The 17294-nt window shown below is 56.8% G+C and overlaps 2 protein-coding genes across 4 annotated transcripts in view; one reads left to right on the top strand and one right to left on the bottom strand.

Moving 5' to 3' along the window:
* The first annotated feature begins 6640 nt into the window (after positions 1 to 6640).
* Positions 6641 to 13203, top strand: LOC104127979 (endothelin receptor type B). Its single transcript, XM_009640693.2, has 7 exons — positions 6641 to 7454; positions 8852 to 8964; positions 9443 to 9647; positions 10324 to 10473; positions 11251 to 11384; positions 12031 to 12139; positions 13057 to 13203. Exons 1-7 carry the CDS (start codon positions 6957 to 6959, stop codon positions 13201 to 13203), a joined length of 1356 nt encoding a protein of 451 aa, XP_009638988.1. The 5' UTR covers positions 6641 to 6956.
* Positions 13204 to 14873: 1670 nt separating this feature from the next.
* Positions 14874 to 17294, bottom strand: part of LOC104127989 (DNA-directed RNA polymerases I and III subunit RPAC2) — an 8761-nt gene continuing 6340 nt past the window's right edge. For all 3 annotated transcript variants that reach the window (XM_035896163.1, XM_035896164.1, XM_035896165.1), the window contains 2 exons: positions 17153 to 17235; positions 14874 to 16829 (listed from right to left, as the gene is read on the bottom strand). In XM_035896163.1, coding sequence (XP_035752056.1) covers positions 16782 to 16829; positions 17153 to 17235 — 131 coding nt within the window. In that variant the 3' untranslated portion in view covers positions 14874 to 16781. The remainder of the gene's footprint in view (positions 16830 to 17152; positions 17236 to 17294) is intronic.

The raw sequence follows: 17294 nt of genomic DNA, 5'->3' as shown, positions 1-17294 counted from the left end.
AATGGGATGACCTACTCCAAGATGGGCAGGAGGGCTGCACATCAAAGGCTGGGAAAAAACTCCATTCTGGCTCAGGGCTCTGGAGAATCACCTCCTATGACTACGTCAAAGTGGGAACGCTGGACCTAAAGTTGCTGCTCAAAGACAGCCCCAGAGTCCGCAAACAGCCCCAAACTTGGCTGCCATTCGCTTCGTCTTGGGCTGACCCCCGCCACCACAGTAGCACTCTTTGGGTTACACTCATCCGCAAGATCTTTGCTATGATCTAAGAAATTCATGCTGCCTAGGTTTTACCTGTTAGCCCTTTCTCTTGTGATAGCCGAGTACCGTACGGACAGGAATAGGTTGGGAAGGAGTAGGAAAGAGCAGAAGGCTGTTGGGGAAGATGGCCACTGGCTGATCCAACGCCTATGCTAAGAGGAGCACCGGACAAATCAGAGAGATGAATCAGGTACTCGAAACACCTACACTCAGTGCAAAACCGTGATTTCCCCACACCCTCACGTCTTGCACAGAAAATGAATGGCAGAAGCCATTAACGTTTGGCTGCAGAGGTAGAGCTTTCCGAGCACGCCTTTCCAGCAGCTCCCGAAGTTAAAAGCAAAAGCGTTTATGCGCTCTTTCTTGTGATGTGATGAGGCTGTGGCACTTCATTGCAACACAGATCTGTCTGTCTTCTCAGCAAGGATGACTGAGGCGTTAGGAGGAGGCACTGACAGATGGGTGATGGTCTTTAGCAGGATCTCACCCAGGTGCTCTCTCAAGGACTTGAGACCATGTCTGATTTCCGAACCAAACCTTAGGTCCAGGCTGTGGGTCTGTCGACCTGGCTTAAAGGTAGCGGGAAGGCAAAGTATCAGCCTCCTCCTCATCTAATATATCGATGAGGAGTCGGTGTTTTTCTGACCTACGGCTCCTCTGAGCTTGCCAGCACGGGAGCAGCCACTCCTGCCAAGCCACCTCCTGCCCCGCTTGCGTGGGAACCGGTTAAGTGCGAAGGGCAGGAGGAAGCCAGTCATTATCCTTGACGTGTCACCTCGAAAATGCAAGGGTGGTCTGTGCAAAAGGGACCCTGTGAAGCTGGTGCCTGCCTGCACGACGCTGCGTTGCTGGCTGCTGCTGGATTGTACTGTGGCGGCAGTTTCTTCATGCTGACAATTTGAGTGACCCTTAACATCAGCCTTGAAACTCAATTGCGTCTCAAGGACGCTGGTTGACTGTACAAGACGATTGCTGTTTTCCTGGGGGTCTCCAAAGGGGGCTGGAGCCGTTCTTTGTCTCCAGCGGAACAGAAAGGCCCATTCATCCCTCTGTCACATGCAGAAACATGACTGTCCCAGAATAGGGCTGCAGGACACCTCCCCAGAGGGGCCCGGAGGAGAGGTGCCATGCGGACGCGTGTGCTCTGGGAGGAGAGCCAAGGAAAAGCTGCAGCCCTCCAAACACACCAGAGGGTTGAAGGAGACATCGACCGATCTGCCGTGACTTCTGCCCGTGCCGGAGATGAGCTATTTGAGGTGCATATTTCCCCAAGTCTCCGGGGAGGGACAGACTCCCTTAGGGAGCAGTGGGAGGTCACCTCCTGACGCCCTCCGAGGACACCAGCCAGTAATGAACTTGTTCGCTCCCACCCTGGCCCAGACCGAAGGCCCAGCCTCAGTGTCACAGGCGTCCACCAGGGGTGGATGGAAACGCGCAGAGAGATGGGAGGGCAACAGATCCCTAAGATGGACTCTCCAATTTGGGATGAAGAGAGAAGGGTCTGAATGGGGGCTTTGTTCCCCGTTCTTCTGAGTGAGGAGTCGGCTCCGATAAACAAGGGTATGCAGTAAAGAAAGGCATAACTTTTCTATGGATTATCCACAGCTCTGATTCATCGGGTCTTCAAGGAATCATGGAAATGATTCAGTGGAGGAACACAGATAACTTGCTTTCACACAAAAAAGGAAGAAAGTTCCCAAACAACCAGTATAGATTATCTCTACCTTATTTACAAACCCTGACCACTGAGAACAGCTAGGCCAGCCAAATTCTCATTGGCATCTTTGGCCAAATCTCAAGGCAAGAGGGAGTCCAACCCATTCCTGTGTCTGGATCCATCAGGAAAAGGGCTGTAACAGGGTATACATCTAACAGTATTTACTGTGAACTTCAGCAGTTCTCCCATAAGTAGCAGAGATCCTTCACCATGACCCCCCTGAAAAGGGCAGACAAAGGGTAGATACAAATTTGGATATGTTGGAGTCAATGATAAACCAAGGCAAACGTAGCGTTCTCCTATCGTATTGCCTGGCAAATGCCAACAATAACATCAGAACGTTTTCCCTGCCAAGAGTTGTCTCAGTTACCACGGTCTGGTCTTCACCACCTCTTTAAATTAGAAGTCATTTATTAATTTCAAGATCTGTTGCTCATTGATTTGGTTCTACTTATGCTTCAGCACTAAGTTATCTTGTTCTTTTCTCGGTTCCTAAAGGAAGCTTGACCGATTGAGAGGGGCTTGGGGACACTGATGGATGAAAAGCTGGACATGAGCTGGCAATGTGCGTGGCAACCCAGAAGCCAACCCTACCCTGGGCTGCATCAGGAGAAGCGTGGCCAGCGTCGAGGGAGGGGATTCTGCCCCTCTGCTCTGCTCTGGGGAGACCTCCCCTGGAGCCCTGCGTCCAGCTCTGGAGCCCTCAGCACAAGGAGGACATGGAGCTGTTGGAGCGGGGCCAGAGGAGGGCTACTAAAATGCTCCGAGGGCTGGAGCCCCTCTGCTCTGAGGCCAGGCTGGGAGAGTTGGGGGTGTTCAGCCTGGAGAAGAGAAGGCTGCGGGCAGAGCTGAGTGCGGCCGCTCAGGGCTTCAAGGGGGCCCAGCTGATGTGGTTAGCGGTGTCCCTGCTCCTGCAGGGGGGTTGGGCTGGGTGACCTCTGGGGGTGCCTTCCAACCCAAAACATTCGATGATTCTGTGATTCTAACTAAAGACCAACAATGGCCAACAGGGCTGAAAACATCTGGAGTCCAACCTACCGTTTCCAATAGCGTGCAGCAGAAATCTCTGTGCTCCAAACACAGCCAATAGGTCCCATGAAGATGCCGTGTGGGCGCCTGCTCAACTCAGACGCTTACAAGAGTCAGAGTAAGACACATTGGGGTCTAAACTCAGCAGCCTCGCGGTTGTCCAGGAGGAAAAATATTAACTGGGGCTGCCAGGGGGTCAGTAAACCCAGGATGGGTATGGGCCTCTCCTGAGTTCTGCTGCCCCACGCGCTGCTTCCCGGCGTTGAGCGCAGCGCTTGCAGCGCAGCACAGAAATGGTGTTTCCCATGGCTTCCAGCAGGTTTGCTGCAAAAATCCTTCTACGGGATAATCAAGGGCATAGAATCACAGAATCGTTTGGGTTGGAAAAGCCCTTTAAGATCATCGAGTCCAACCGTTACCCTAACCCTGCCATCCTACCACTCAACCACGTCTTGCTGGGGTTTGAACTTATTTTTCTTTACTCTTCCCAGTGGTGCCCAGCACCAGCACAAGGGGCAATGGGCACAAACTGAAGCAGAAGAGGTTCCAGTTGAATGGGAGGAAGAAATTCTTGACTTTGAGGGTGCCCAAGCCCTGGCCCAGGCTGCCCAGGGGGGCTGTGGAGTCTCCTTCTCTGGAGATAGCCAACCCCTGCCTGGACGCTGTCCTGTGCCCCCTGCTCTGGGTGAGCCTGCTTGGGCAGGGGGGTGGCACTGGGTGACCTCCTGAGGTCCCTTCCAACCCCTGCTGTTCTGGGATTCTGGGATTCTGTGATTTCCTCAGAACCCCCTGGGCAGAGCCGGCTCTGGTGCCTCTTTTCCCCAAAGGTGGTTGGGGCTGCTGCATCCTTCACCAAAGCACAGCCACGGGGCTCCTCCGTGCCCATCACCACGACGTGCCGAGCAGGCACGCTGCTCCAGGGTCGGCCGCCTTCCCCAGCTCCCTCCCTCCCCCTCGGGCTTTATTTGTTTATTATTTTCATCTCCCTTGCAGCGCTGCCCTGCGTTCCTCCCGCTTCGCCCTCCTCCTCCATCCCCGTCCCGCGCTTCGCCTATTGGTTGCAGGGGCTGCGCTCAGGGGGAGCCCTGTGATTTTCTATATAACCAACCACTCAGCAAGTCACGAGAGGGAAGGGACATTGCCCTGGGCACGAGCCCCCACAGAAAAGCAAACTCCGGGATCTACAACGCTGCAGCTCTCCCGGGGCCTGCAGGACGTGCCCAGCTGCCCATGCAGTTGGAAGGAGACGTGAGAAGGGAAGAAACCAATCCCAGGAGCATCCAAAGCTCGTGGTTACGAGGAAGGTAACGTAACTCCAACGAAAAGCTTTGCTGTTCCGTGCACTGATCTGCAAACAGAATGATTGCCTGCTGCAGGGTGAGGTGTTTGCATGTTTTTCAGATCCACCCCCCACCCCCCCCCGGGGGGGGGGGGGGGCATTGAAGGGACCGCGGTGCTTGAGCAAGGTCCAGCAGGCAGGCAGGGAGAGGGTGCACGAGCAGAAACCCAGCATGGCGCTGGGGGGAAGGTGCCTCTGCTGGTGCACCAGGTTGGGCTCAGGTCAGGGAAGCAGCTGGGGACGCGGTGCTGTCCTCTGCCTTTCTCTGCCCTTTCCCCCAGCCATGGCATTCCAGCTGCAAGAGGAGTTTATCCGCGGGAAAGGTCTGGGTTGCGTTGGGCAGGGCTGCTGGGCTGGGAGCAGAGTGCAAGCGGAGCTGCCCTGGAAGGCAGGGTGCCGCGGCGGGAGAGGCTGGCGGGAGAGAGGAGGACCATAGCTGGGATGTGATCGGCGCTCCTGGGCTCCCAGGCAAGAGGGGTCCCAAGCCCCCCGGCCCGTGCATGGCACCCTTCAGACAGGAGCGGGCTGCGCAGGGCTATGGCGATGGCTTTCGGGCTCGCCTCCTCTCCGGGAGGCATTCCCTGATGTCCGCGTCGTGATTCCAGCTGCGATTCAGACTCGGCGCGGCGCAAAGGGCATTTCCACCGCCTGAGCTATTTGCCGACAGAAGAGCCCCAGCTGGGATGGGGATGGCCCCTTCGGGCACCAACCCGCTCCCCCAGATGATCAGCCACACGACCAAAGCTCAGAGGCTTTGGGGTTGAGCAACACTGGATTTGGCTTCACATCTGCTGGGCACTGAACCGGCTTCTTGATGCTCCTGTGCCTCAGTTTCCCCCGCATGCGAGAAAGGGTTATGCTTTCGAGGGCTCGGAGATATGGAGGGCAGCATGAAGAGCAAGAAGTAAATGGGCTGTTGAACAGGAGAAAACAATGCTCCTCTTTTCCCAAATCGCTGGATTTTAAGGCCGGGCGAGGGAGAAGGGCTTTTCCTCCTTGGTGCTCTGCAGCGGTGCTGCGGGGGGGTGGGCAGGATCCGTGAGCTGTGTCCTGTGATGCCACTCACATGAGCTCCTCTGCCAAATCCCCTGGGGGGCGAAGAGCCAGAGCAGGAGCAGCGGGCACAGGACACGGCTCCCCAGGGACGCCCCGGTGCCCCTCCGCCGGCTGCTGACCCCAGGAGCCACCAAGCCCCCGCACAGCCCCGAGTGGCAGGCGTTTGTCTGTGCCATCCAAAGCCGCTCCCTCCGAGCTGCCCAGGCCCTCAAGGATCCCAGGCAGGAATTCGGAGCAGGGTCTGCCCTCTCCTACAAGCCCCAGTCCTGTGGGTAGAGCGGGGAGCGGACGGGGGGGCATTGTTCCAGGCACCTACCCACGAGACAGAGCTGAGGACCTTGGCAAGGGTGCAGGCTGAAGATCCTGCACCAAGTCAGAGCAGGGACTTGCCCCCAGGTCTCCAGCGGGTCAGGTTTGAGCTCCTTCAGGTTATTTATCCATTCTCTCCCTCCCCTTCTTCCCCCACCACCCCTCTTCCCAACCCGGCTCGGTGCCCAGCACCCGAGCAGGAGTCACGGCTGAGAGAATAGAATCATGGAATCACAGAATGGTTGAGGTTGGCAAAGCCCTTTAAGCTCCCCCAGCCCAACTGTTCCCCTACCCCTGCCATCCCACCCCCAAACCCTGGCCCTCAGCACCGCCTCTGCCCGGCTGTTAAATCCCCCCAGGGGTGGGGACTCGACCCCTTCCCTGGGCAGCCCCTTCCAGCCCCTGACAGCCCCAAGGGGAAGGAATTGTTCCCCATGGCCAACCTCACCCTGCCCTGGTGCAACTTCTGCAGACCCTGAGCAGGGTTTGCAGGGTGACCCAGATGTGCAGGTGCCCCAGGACTGCTCCTTCAGCCAGCCAGGAGCTGGCAGGGGTTGCCCAGAGAGGGGGTGGAGGCCCCATCCCTGGGAACATCCAAGGCCAGGTTGGACGGGGCTGTGAGCAACCTGATGTGGTTCAAGGTGTCCCTGCTCCCTGCAGGGGGGTTGGGCTGGGTGACCTCTGGGGGTCCCTTCCCACCCAAAACATTCTATGATTCTATGATCCTATGAACCAAATGAGAAGTGTGTGGTGGGCATAAAAGAGTCAGATTTGCCGGGTGAGCAGTGTCCCGACCCAATGTTGGGGAGGTTTCGATACCATCCCAAGGACAAGATTAAGACCCTAAACCCGGTCAAACGCCGTGCAACAAACCACATTCAGTAGCGGTTCTCTTACCCGAAGGTGCAGAGGCTGCTGGAACGCGCTGACCCGAGGAGCGGCTGGCGCCCTCCTGGGCTGAAACGCTGTGTAAGAGGCTCAGGGGGCCGCTCCTTTTCCTCTTCGGTTGTGCTTCTGAACTGCTACGTTCAACTTTCGCAGCAGAGGCTCCAACTCACCGGGGCCAGCTGCTTTGGCCGGCTGGGATCTCATCTGGCGTTACTGCTGATCCCCGTGATGCCGGACTTTCCCCAGCGATTATTTTCACTGAGTCTCGGCTTTTTCCCCCTTCCCTGCTAACCGGTTTCTCTCCTCTCTCCCTTTCTCCATCTGCAGATCTGACCAAGTCCCAGGCAAGGACATCCCATGAGCACTGCGCGGACTTGCGCGCCCGGCTTTGCCGTTCCATCCTCGATGGCGAGAATCTCTGCTCCCACCGCTCTGGCCATTTTCCTGGCTTGCCTCGTCTCCGGGGCACACGGCCAGACCCCAAGGGCTTTCCAGGACAGCACCGTCCCCTTTGAGGTGCTTAGCCAGGAGCAGGCTTACAGTCTGGTCCAGCCAAGCCTGTTCCAGGACGCCAAGTTCTCGAACCTCTCGGAGAGCCTCCCCGGGAGCACCAGCACCGAGCCGCCCCTGCTGCCCGTCTGCGTGAAGCCTGCAGACATCAGGCACATCTTCAAGTACATCAACACCATCGTGTCCTGCACCATCTTCATAGTAGGTATCATCGGGAACTCCACGCTCCTGAGGATCATTTACAAGAACAAGTGCATGAGGAACGGGCCGAATGTCCTCATCGCCAGCTTGGCGCTCGGAGACCTCCTCTACATCCTCATCGCTCTGCCCATCAACGTCTATAAGGTAGGCTCCATGCTGGGTGAGGGATGGCTCTCCCCAACTCCTCATGGCCGGCTCCATCCCTGCGGGGGGGGAAAGGGGAGGTGTTTCTGCTCTCAAAAGGATGAGGGAGACATAAATGGGCAAAAAGCTCAGCGTTTGTTCCTGGGAAAGCAGAGGTGTTTGTCGCTGCAGCTGCGTTACGCACACAAACCCACGAGCACGCAGCCTTCCAGATCTTCTAAACCTCATCTCAAAGTCACACGAAGCATGTCGCTTGCTGTCTCCCAGCACTACCACCCCATGTTTATTCCCGTTGAGCAAAAATTGCTGTTCTTGTGCACCGGGGATGCTTCTCCCAGCACAGCTCAGTAAATCAGCCTCAGGAAAACATCTTTCTTATTCTAGCTAAACGTGAAGGCTCAGCCAGGAGCAAGGAAGAGGGCTGTGTTATAAAACAGGGGCTTCATTCTGGGGCGCTGTCCCCCCCAAAGTAGGGAGAAGAGGCACAACAAATAATCAGGCGAACCTGAGCTGGGAGGGAGGGGGCCGGGCAGACGCGGGCCCTGAGACCCCCGTTGAGAGCAGAAGGTGTCTTACCATGCCTGGGGGACCCGTCTGGGCCATTGCAGCTCTTCCTCGCCCACCGCATGGGACAGGCTTTGGTGGGACGGGGCCAGAGGTTTCTGTGAAGGGTTGGGAGGGGTGCCACGGGGTGGAGGACTGGGAGCTCACCCAGATTTGTTTGCCAAAGGCGAGCTTCAGCCTGGGTCGCTTTGTCTTGCTGCTGAGGCCAAACTAAAGCACTTGCATGGGGCGGGGGGGCTTCTGAGCAGGGGTAACCTTAGGGTGGGCTCCAGATGCCATGAGGATATAAGGATTGTGAACCCAGGCTCGTGCTCATCCTCATGAGTCAGTGGCCTGGATTTCTCCTGCCTTCAGGGCATCTCATCCCCATCGATGCCCTCTGCTGAGCCCAGCTGAGCTGGGGGCCACAGCGTATGCGTTCTGTAAGTGTGGTAGGGGGGCGCAACACTACGTGCCCAAAAGAAGCGGCCCCTGCTGGGGTTTGGCTGCGGCAGAGACTGACACTCATTTCCCCTCTGAAAGCGACCCAAAGCCCATCGTGGCATTTAGCATTCAGATCCGTTCAAAACCACCCAGGGTCTGGAGTCAGGACCTGGGCTCTGGACCATCCTTCCCTCAACTCATCTCACAACGCGCCCTTGGGGAAACGAAGGGCTCCCAGTACAGCACGAAGTACTGGAGAGCGCACGCCGCGCAATCCCAGCGGAGGCACCCTCCGAGCGCTGTCAGCTGCTCTTCACGGGCTCCCGGCACCTTGTGGGTGACCCCTGCTATGATGGGAAGGGGGACATGCTTTCCCCAAGCGGCCTGTTAACCCCACGGTTCTTCCCCAGCTCTTGGCAAAGGACTGGCCCTTCGGCGTGCAGGTGTGCAAGCTGGTCCCCTTCATCCAGAAAGCCTCGGTGGGCATCACGGTCCTCAGCCTTTGTGCTCTCAGCATCGACAGGTAAGGAACCACCCCAAGAGCTGCACCGCCCAGCCTGACCCGCATTTGACGTCCCCATGCTGTAACTGAAAGGCAGCCTGCAGGGCAGCTCGGGCCCAGGCCAAATTCAGGGATGGGGCCAGGGTGCTGCCGCGTAGAGCTGAAATCCAACAGGAACTGATGCCGGTGACAGAGTTTAAATCCTGCTGGAAAAGGTTGAGGGGATGTGCCAGAACGACGGCTGGGGTGGTGGGGAAGGGTGGCACCTCCCCCGTGCCAAGTAGACATTGGCCAAGGGTTGCTACCATCACATTCATCCATTGAGCCCCTGCTTCTGGTCTTTCCCATTCCACCGAAGGGGAGGGTTCAGGGGTGGAGGAGGAAGGCGTAAGGGAAAGGGCCTTTGGGGACAACTCTAATCTGCCCCTTCTCGGCCCCCTCCTGACGGTTGTTTTTCTCACTCCCATCTGCCCCTGTTGCATTCCCACGCGTTGGGCAGGTACCGAGCGGTGGCGTCCTGGAGCCGGATCCAGGGGATAGGAATCCCCATGTGGAAGGCAGTGGAGGTGATGCTGATCTGGGCAGTGGCCATCGTGCTGGCAGTCCCTGAAGCGATAGCCTTTGACATGGTGGAGCTCAGCTACTGGGAACAGCACCTGTGGGTGTGCATGCTCGCCTCTGAACAGAAATCCCGCTTCATGATGGTACGTACCCTCTCCCACCCCCACCACGGGGAGAGGCAGGCAACCAGATCAGATGCCTCTGTAGATGGCTTCTAGCCAGCGGGGTGAGCGCAGGGAGAGCAGAATCAGACAAAGCGCAGAAGCCCCAGCACTGCAGTGACATGGGGCAGGCTTGCTTTGAATCTGGGGCCAGGGAAAGGTGGTCTTTAAGACTTTAAGATCTTTAAGACCAGGCAGCTGGTCTTTAAGCTGCGTTGGGTCTTCACCATCCGCATCCGAAGGGTCATGACGCATCTCGGGAAGCTTCGGAACGTGCTACGCTGTCCCAGCAGGCCAACGAGCATCTCCACATCACGGGTAACCTTTGTCACAGGGTCAGCTAAGGGTGAGCAAGGGAATGAAGACCCTTGCAAGGCACCAGAACCCAATCCCACTGTGTCTGCCAAATAAGCTCCTTGCACGAGAGCGCTAGGCTGGACCGGCAGCGAGATGCAAACCAGCCTTTACGTCTTCGGGTTGAGCGTGTGCCAGCCCTGGGGAAGACAATCCCATGTGCATCAGCCCAGGCACGGTCACACGTCCGCACACCGGCAGTGTTTGATACAGGCTGGCACCAGCGTCAGGGACAGGGTCAGTTCATGCCCCAGTTACCCCCCATCTTTCCCCAGTTTCCAATTGCTCTTTCTTTTGCACGCAGTTCTACCGTGACGTGAAGGACTGGTGGCTTTTTGGCTTCTATTTCTGCCTGCCCTTGGTATGCACTGGCATCTTCTACACCCTCATGTCATGCGAGATGTTGAGCAAGAGAAATGGGATGAGAATTGCTCTGAACGACCACATGAAACGGGTGAGAAAACCAAGAGGGCAGAACCTCTGGTATTCCCCAAAGCAGGAGGGAGTGCTGTCGATGGGGAGAGCAGGCGCCTGCCCCTGTAGGGACACGTATGAGCTGAGATAGCCTCATGGTGGTCAGCGGACCTTGGCCCATTGATGCAGATGCATGGATCAATCCCGGGAGATGGGCCTCCAGCTTTACAATCTCGGGGACAAGCCAAACCACTAGCCTTACGGCCACGGAGCAGCTCGGTTTGCAATTTCTTATGGTCGTTTACCTCTGGTTGTGCCGTGCCGTGCCGTGCCGTGCCAGCCCCGATCACACCAAACTGGACCTGAACATACGGTATCACAGGCAAGGTGTGCAAAGAAGAGAAGGGCTTACTGTCCCCTCCCGTGCTTTGCAGCGTGATCCCTTGAGGTGGACCAGCTGGCTGTCACAGTAACACAGCGGGAAGGGTGGAGGATGGGGCCCCCGCGTCCCAGGGAGCATCGCCCCAGCAAAGTCACCGGGAGACGTGGTGGGAAGGGGCATGGAGGAGCCTGGGCCATCCTGTGCTGCTGATACCCTACTCCTTTCTGCAGCCTGGATCTCGGAGTCCTCCCCATGCTGCAGGAGTTGGGACCTGCAGGTTGTGCTTTGCCCTCAAGAGGGGTGCCCAGCCATCAGCAGGTGACAGAAAGTGCTTGAAGGGCCCTTACACAGCATGGGGAGATGGCGCTTTGCTCCGCCCGCTCTCCAACGCTCAGCCAGACCCCCCCTTCTCTCCTGCCCACCTTCTCTTCGCAGCGCCGGGAGGTGGCCAAGACCGTGTTCTGCCTTGTGGTGATCTTTGCGCTCTGCTGGCTGCCGCTCCACCTCAGCCGCATCCTCAAAAAGACCATCTATGACCAGACGGACCCCAACAGATGTGAACTGCTCAGGTAGGGGCATCAGCAGGAGGGCACCGTGCCGGCAGCCCCTGCGGGCACCAACCGAGGCTCTGCTGGGCTCATTGCAGGCTTAGTGGAGTTGCCTTCCAAGCGTCTTGTTCCAACAGCTCCTTTCTAGATGGCATTGCTCCCTGATAGGCACAGAGAAAGGGTGTGGGGGGCCATAAGAGCAGAAGAAATTAAATTTTGAGATGTCTCTATAAAGCTATGGGTTAAAGAGGTCTCCCAGGCAGAGACACGTTCCCTGCAGGGCCAGAGGGACTGCATCTCGCCCGAGGGCTCTGCGCGTTTTCTGCCACTTGGTAGGTGCCTGTCTTCCCCTCTCCTCTTTACCCACCACATGAAAATCCAGTCCAGGCCAGACACTGCTGCTGTGCTTGAGTTTGAGACCACCGAAGTCACCAGGGGCAATCAGATCTCCTGCTTCTTGTTTCCTTGGGAAATGCTCCTCGCAAGAAAAAGTCTTGGGCAATTGCCCAGCTAGAGGAGGGACGGTTTTGTGCTCACCTCTGTGCTATCAGTCCCTGGCCCCCCATGGAAGCGGGTTCCCGGGCCAGGCAGTTTGGAAACCCTCCCTCGGTTCTCCACTCCGTGACCTTCCAACATGCCCACCCTCTTCTCTCCCCTCCCGCCTCAGTTTCCTCCTGGTGATGGATTACTTCGGGATCAACATGGCCTCCCTCAATTCCTGCATCAACCCCGTGGCTCTCTACTTTGTCAGTCGGAAATTCAAGAACTGCTTCCAGGTAGGGTTGACCCCTCCAGAGCTCCTGGCTATGGTGACCGTTCCCAGACACTGGTCCCCAGGGGCACAAGCTCCCTCCACCAGGCACGGTGCAGCCAGGGGCACCCCCATTGCCGTGGGCTTCTGTGCTTACGAGGTGGGGGGAAAGGCAGGGAGTGGTTTGGCAAACAGACCCAGCACGCGGTGGCAGGGATGGGTCTGGACCTCGCAGCTCCCGACTCCCAGTCAAGCGCCCCATCAGGGACACGCTGGGGCTGCCACCAGCCCACGGGGTTCCCCTGTTTGCTCGTGTACTGATGAAAATTTCTTCTCCCAAATTTTCCCCCTGCTAGGTGCCTCCCTTCCCAGCTCCAAGTACGCTAGAGCCCGCTGCCCTGCTCCGGGGAGGCTTCTGCCAGTGCAGGACCTAGTCCTTGTCGTTCTGGATCAGAAGCATCCCCACTAACCGTTACACCAGGGACCAGGGCTGCTTTAAACCTTGTGCCCAAGTTATTGGGAGATCATTTTCAGGAGCAGTGGAGCCCTAAGAAAGGAAGGGGATGGGATGGGATGGGATGGGATGGGATGGGATGGGATGGGATGGGATGGGATGGCATGGGAATCGCTTCCCAGCTGCTGTGACAAAAGAAATTGAGCCCAGCTAAGCATTACCCGCATTTTCCGTCCCCCAAGGATGAGAAAACACAGCTGCAAAAGGTACCCAAGATTTCGGTAACTTCACCAGCAGAGCACACCAGCCCTGTCTTGGAAAACCTGGTCCCAGCAGGTCTGCAGGGCTCAGAAATGCGGGCTGCGTTTCCCAGCCCGGCACTGCGCAGGTTGACCCGCCAGCCTCAGTAAGGGAATTATTTCCTCCTTTTTTACCCTGTAACCCACGCTTGTAACCCCCCCTCTCTCCACCCTCCTGTCTCCTCGCAGTCCTGCCTGTGCTGCTGGTGCCAAAGACCGGCTCTGAGCATCACGCCGACGGACGAGAAGGGCTCTGTCGGGAAGTGGAAAGCCAACGGGCAGGAGCTTGGGCTGGACCGGAGCAGCTCCCGCTTGAGTAACAAGTACAGCTCTTAGCAAAGCCGTGCCACCCGCGGGGCCGAGAGGCGGAGGCGCTGTGCCCAGGCGGCAGGACCCCTCCATTTCTCTCGCACGGCTGTTTCTGGGCTGGGCCTGAATCGTTTTTGCCTTCGTGTTGTAACCCACCTGGAAGGAGCTGCAGCATTTCATGGACCCCTGGGACGAGCTCTGCACTGAACCACGCCGAGCCATCCTGTGGTCCGAGTCGCCTCTGGAGGAGGGGGAAGGGGAATTCAATCCTTGTAGGGTTTTTCCATTTCCTTGCAGGAAAGCCAAGAGACTTGCGGCCATTTGTGGAAACATGGGGTGGGGAGATGTGTGTGAGAAGGGAAGGAAGGTTGAGATGTGGTCACTTTGGGATGGATGTGGGGTGAGGAGAGGGAGAGGACCATGAGTGACAATTTCCAGCTGAAACAGCCAAAGAAAAGCTTTGAGAGCATCCCTCTTCCTCTCCCTCTGCTGCTGGGACAGTCTGTCCCTGGGCAGAGCGCCAGGGTACGATCCCGGCAGCACGCACGCCTGGCAGACCATCAACGGCCCGAAATCTCCTCCCGTTCACGGTAGGGAGAGATGGGCAGTAACTTGGCTTCGTTGCGTGGCCAAACCTGACCTGGGGAGCCTTAAAAGCCCCCCCCCCCCTCTTTACCTTTTCCTGGGAAATCTGCCCCAGGCTCCCCACCCAGGGAGGATTCCCCCCGCCTGTGTAGGGCACAGGGTAGCGACTGTAGGTGACTGCATGGCTTGGGGGACCAGACCTCCTTGGCAGAAGCTAGCGGCAGCACCCAGCTGAACCGTCTGCTCCAGCTCCCCCCCCCAGGGACAGGAGAGCTCCTGGCTAGCCAGGCACCGTTGCTGGCCCACGGGGTTGCCCTTCCAGGGAAGAGTTTGTAAGCCTGGGAAAGGGAAGGCAGAGATGGCTCAAACCCAGATGAGGCTGGGAGCGAGGAACCAGACCTCACTTCTCCAACGCCCTGCATAACCTGGAAGCAGCTAATCCTTTCCCTGACACAGGAGGGAGAGGATCCAGGAGATGCGCCCTTCCAGAAGAGCCTTGATCCGTGGTCTTCAGCCGCCGTAAAGTCCGCAGCCTCCTTCGGCCGCTGGCTCCCGGGGCGGGATTGCCTGCAAGACCACAGCTCCGAAGGGAAAAAAGAAAGGGGTGCCCCACGTTTTGCTGCCTGTAGCTCGTCTTCCCCCCGCCAACAAGGCTGAGCTCCAACGGGGCAGCGGGGCTGGACCCTGGGGCGCCTTGGCCACAGCACCGTGACACCAAGGTTCACTCACGCCTTTTGTAAGGGGGACAGAGATGCTCGTCCTCGTGGTCAAACTAAGGTGGGAAAGGCAACGGGGAAGGTCCCATCTCAGCTGAAAGAGCCACTGGAGGTAACCGAAATATGGCAAAGAGCTTTGACAAATTTATGATTTAAAATAATTAATCCCCGAGTGCTTTTCCAGCATGTTTTTCTAAAAAAATCACGCCCGCATCTCCTGCCAAAATTTAAGGAAACCTACGAGAAAGTTTTAGTTACCGAGTTTTTTTATTGTTTTCCTGTTGGTTTCTTCTCTCTTACCGCTCTTTCTTTCTTTCTTCTTTCCTTTTTTCAACTTGTCACGGGGGAAAAAAAAAAAAAAAAAGAGAGAGGAAAAAGGGAGAAAAGACCTGCAAATAAAGCAAAACATTTTCCAGGTGTTGGGTTTTTTTTTTTAGCTAAGCTTTCACTGAAGTCTAGCATGCTCAGGAGGTGCCAGGGCGGCTGCGCGGTGCCCGTGGCTGGAAGGGAGGGTGGGAAGAGAGAGATGGGATGTGCTGACCTTCCCATCCGCTGCCACGGGCATCACCGGGCGCTTGCCACTAATTACAAACCTCTCATCACCTGGAACAAGGGTCTGCTTGTTGGGCCATGCACCAGGGAGGCCCACGGAGGCGTCAGATCACTTGTCAGGGAAAGAAGTCCTTCCTCAGCCCCTCCTTGCCTCCTCGGGCAGGGGACGTCCAGGAGCAGAGTGGTCCTTGCAGGCCAGCTCAGGGAACAGGTAGCCGGCCCACAGCATGCCCTGGATGCTGGAGGACGACCAGCTAGGTTTCAAGACCTGGTAAATATTCTCCAGGACACCTGGGCTGGGATTGAGCCCAGGTGCACAAGTCAGCTCCTGGCTTATTCACCCCGTCACCCCCTCCCCCCTGCCCCGGGGGAAACCACTTTCCTGCTTTTTTATGTCTCTCTCTTGCTTGGGCTGGGGAATTCCCCAACCAGAATGTCCCCCCAGGCCTGAGCTTGCCCCTGGGCAGCAGGATAAAACACTTGCTGGCACCCCCCAGGCGTAGCCCCTCTTCCCCACGCGTCCCAAGCCCTACGTGAAAGCATGCTTTGACCACCCACGGGTTTCAGCACGAAGAAACCAGGCCAGCCAGGATTACTGAAAAGCAAAGCCACAGCAGCTGCCCGCTACAGATGCGGGACCACGTTGGCACGGGCAGGATGAATCCGCTGCAGCAAACCAAGAGGCAAAGGAGCCTTTTTTACAAAAGGCAGCGCTCAGCCGGCTCCTTGGCCTAACGCCTGCAACCACAAACCCACCGGCAGCCTGTCAGGGGGACCAAGTCCGTCAATTCGTATTTAACAGAGCGATTTTATAGAGAAAACCTGACATTCTACATCCTCCCTCTTACTCCTCTGTATGTTAATAAAACATGTTGGTGTTTGAAAGGAAAAAAATCTCTGGGTGTTTCTTATTAAGCAGCAGGGGGTCTGCAAAGTCTGCTAAATACTTAATTGAGCACCAGCAGGTTCCTTTGGTAACTGCAGACCCCCACTGAAGAGACAAGCAGCGTCCCCCCTGCGCGGAGCAAACCAGAAAGGTTCGCAATCCTCCGCCCGGCGCGGCGCAGGAAAACCCCTGCAATTTCATGCCGCGTTACACTCAACAAAAGGCCCTCGCTCGGCTGGCTGCCAGCGGGCCCCAGGGCTTCAGTGCTGTACCCTTTAAACCTGCTCACCAGGAGTGGTCTGGGCTTGCCCTTGGCTGCGTTCTTCAGGGGGTTAAAAAAGGCAAGCGGTTTTTTACTCGCCCTCCCCATGAGGAAAGCATCATTTTATAGTGATCTGTTCAAAAAGGAAGGCTGGCCCGCATCTGTTGAAGTCAACTGCGCTGGTGATGATTCAATGATTGAAATTAGGAGAGGGTGCTGCCTCTCTAAAAGCTTGATTTTACACAGCACTGAACCCCTTGGCTCCCCGTGGACTCCGGGGCAGCCTGACTCTGTGCACCGGACTACCTGCAAACTCTGTGATCCGAAAATCCCGGGCAGGGAACAGCAACAATGCTTGGAGAAGGAAAGAAATAAGATGGAAAAGAGCTGCATTCTAGTTGTCATTTTCCATACCCGTGCTGAGCTGAACGCAGTGTCACCGCTGCGGCGTCAAACTTCATAAACTTTATTATTAGAGAAAATACAGATTTGCAGCAAAGCGGTCATAAAAAAAAACCCCAAACCAACCAACCAAACCCTCTTGACACAGGGAATTCAGCACACAGACGTTACACACATCCACGGGGACTGCCACCCCCAAACACTACTGCATCTCTTCCTCCCTCTGCGCCCTGTATTCCTTCATGCTCCTCTGCAAACAAGAGCAAAGGACAAATGTCAGCAGCTTATATCCGAGCGACTCGTACATCTCAGTGCCGCCACCCAGGTCTGTGCCGTGACTTCTCTGCCCCGTGCCTGGAAAGGCTGAGGGACCTGAGCAGCCCTGACAGAGCTCCAGGCGCTTTCTGAAGTGACCGAGCTTTACAGTGGCTCCAAGGGAATGGAAGCCAAGCCATGCCGCAGGTAAGGCGGAGAATGCCTGAAAAAACTATTGGGTTTTTCACATCAAAAGTGCCTACAACGCAGGTCTCAGGAGATAGAAAAGGCCCCAGAGCTCTTCAGGAATAGTCTCACCTCAAATGTGTTGAGCACGTGTTGGCAAACACCCATCAGGTCATTCAGTCCTTTCCGGAACGGCTCAACAGCAGGAAGGGCCCCTTCAGGAAAGAAGATGCGTTAGTGAAATGGGAGGTGGCTTCCACCGAGGCCGGGAGCC

Source organism: Egretta garzetta, unplaced genomic scaffold (assembly GCF_000687185.1).
Source record: "Egretta garzetta isolate BGI_Z169 unplaced genomic scaffold, ASM68718v1 scaffold226, whole genome shotgun sequence".
Taxonomy (NCBI): domain Eukaryota; kingdom Metazoa; phylum Chordata; class Aves; order Pelecaniformes; family Ardeidae; genus Egretta; species Egretta garzetta.
Note: the sequence above shows the minus strand (reverse complement) of the source record. Positions and strands in the feature narration are given on the sequence as shown.

What these genes read in the sequence shown, in the direction of transcription:
- LOC104127979 (XM_009640693.2), top strand. Translation starts at nt 6,957, where the DNA reads ATGAGCACTGCGCGGACTTGCGCGCCCGGCTTTGCCGTTCCATCCTCG. An exon ending in TGAACGACCACATGAAACGG is followed by an intron (nt 10,474 to 11,250) that starts GTGAGAAAACCA and finishes TTCTCTTCGCAG; the next exon opens with CGCCGGGAGGTGGCCAAGAC. An exon ending in AATTCAAGAACTGCTTCCAG is followed by an intron (nt 12,140 to 13,056) that starts GTAGGGTTGACC and finishes GTCTCCTCGCAG; the next exon opens with TCCTGCCTGTGCTGCTGGTG.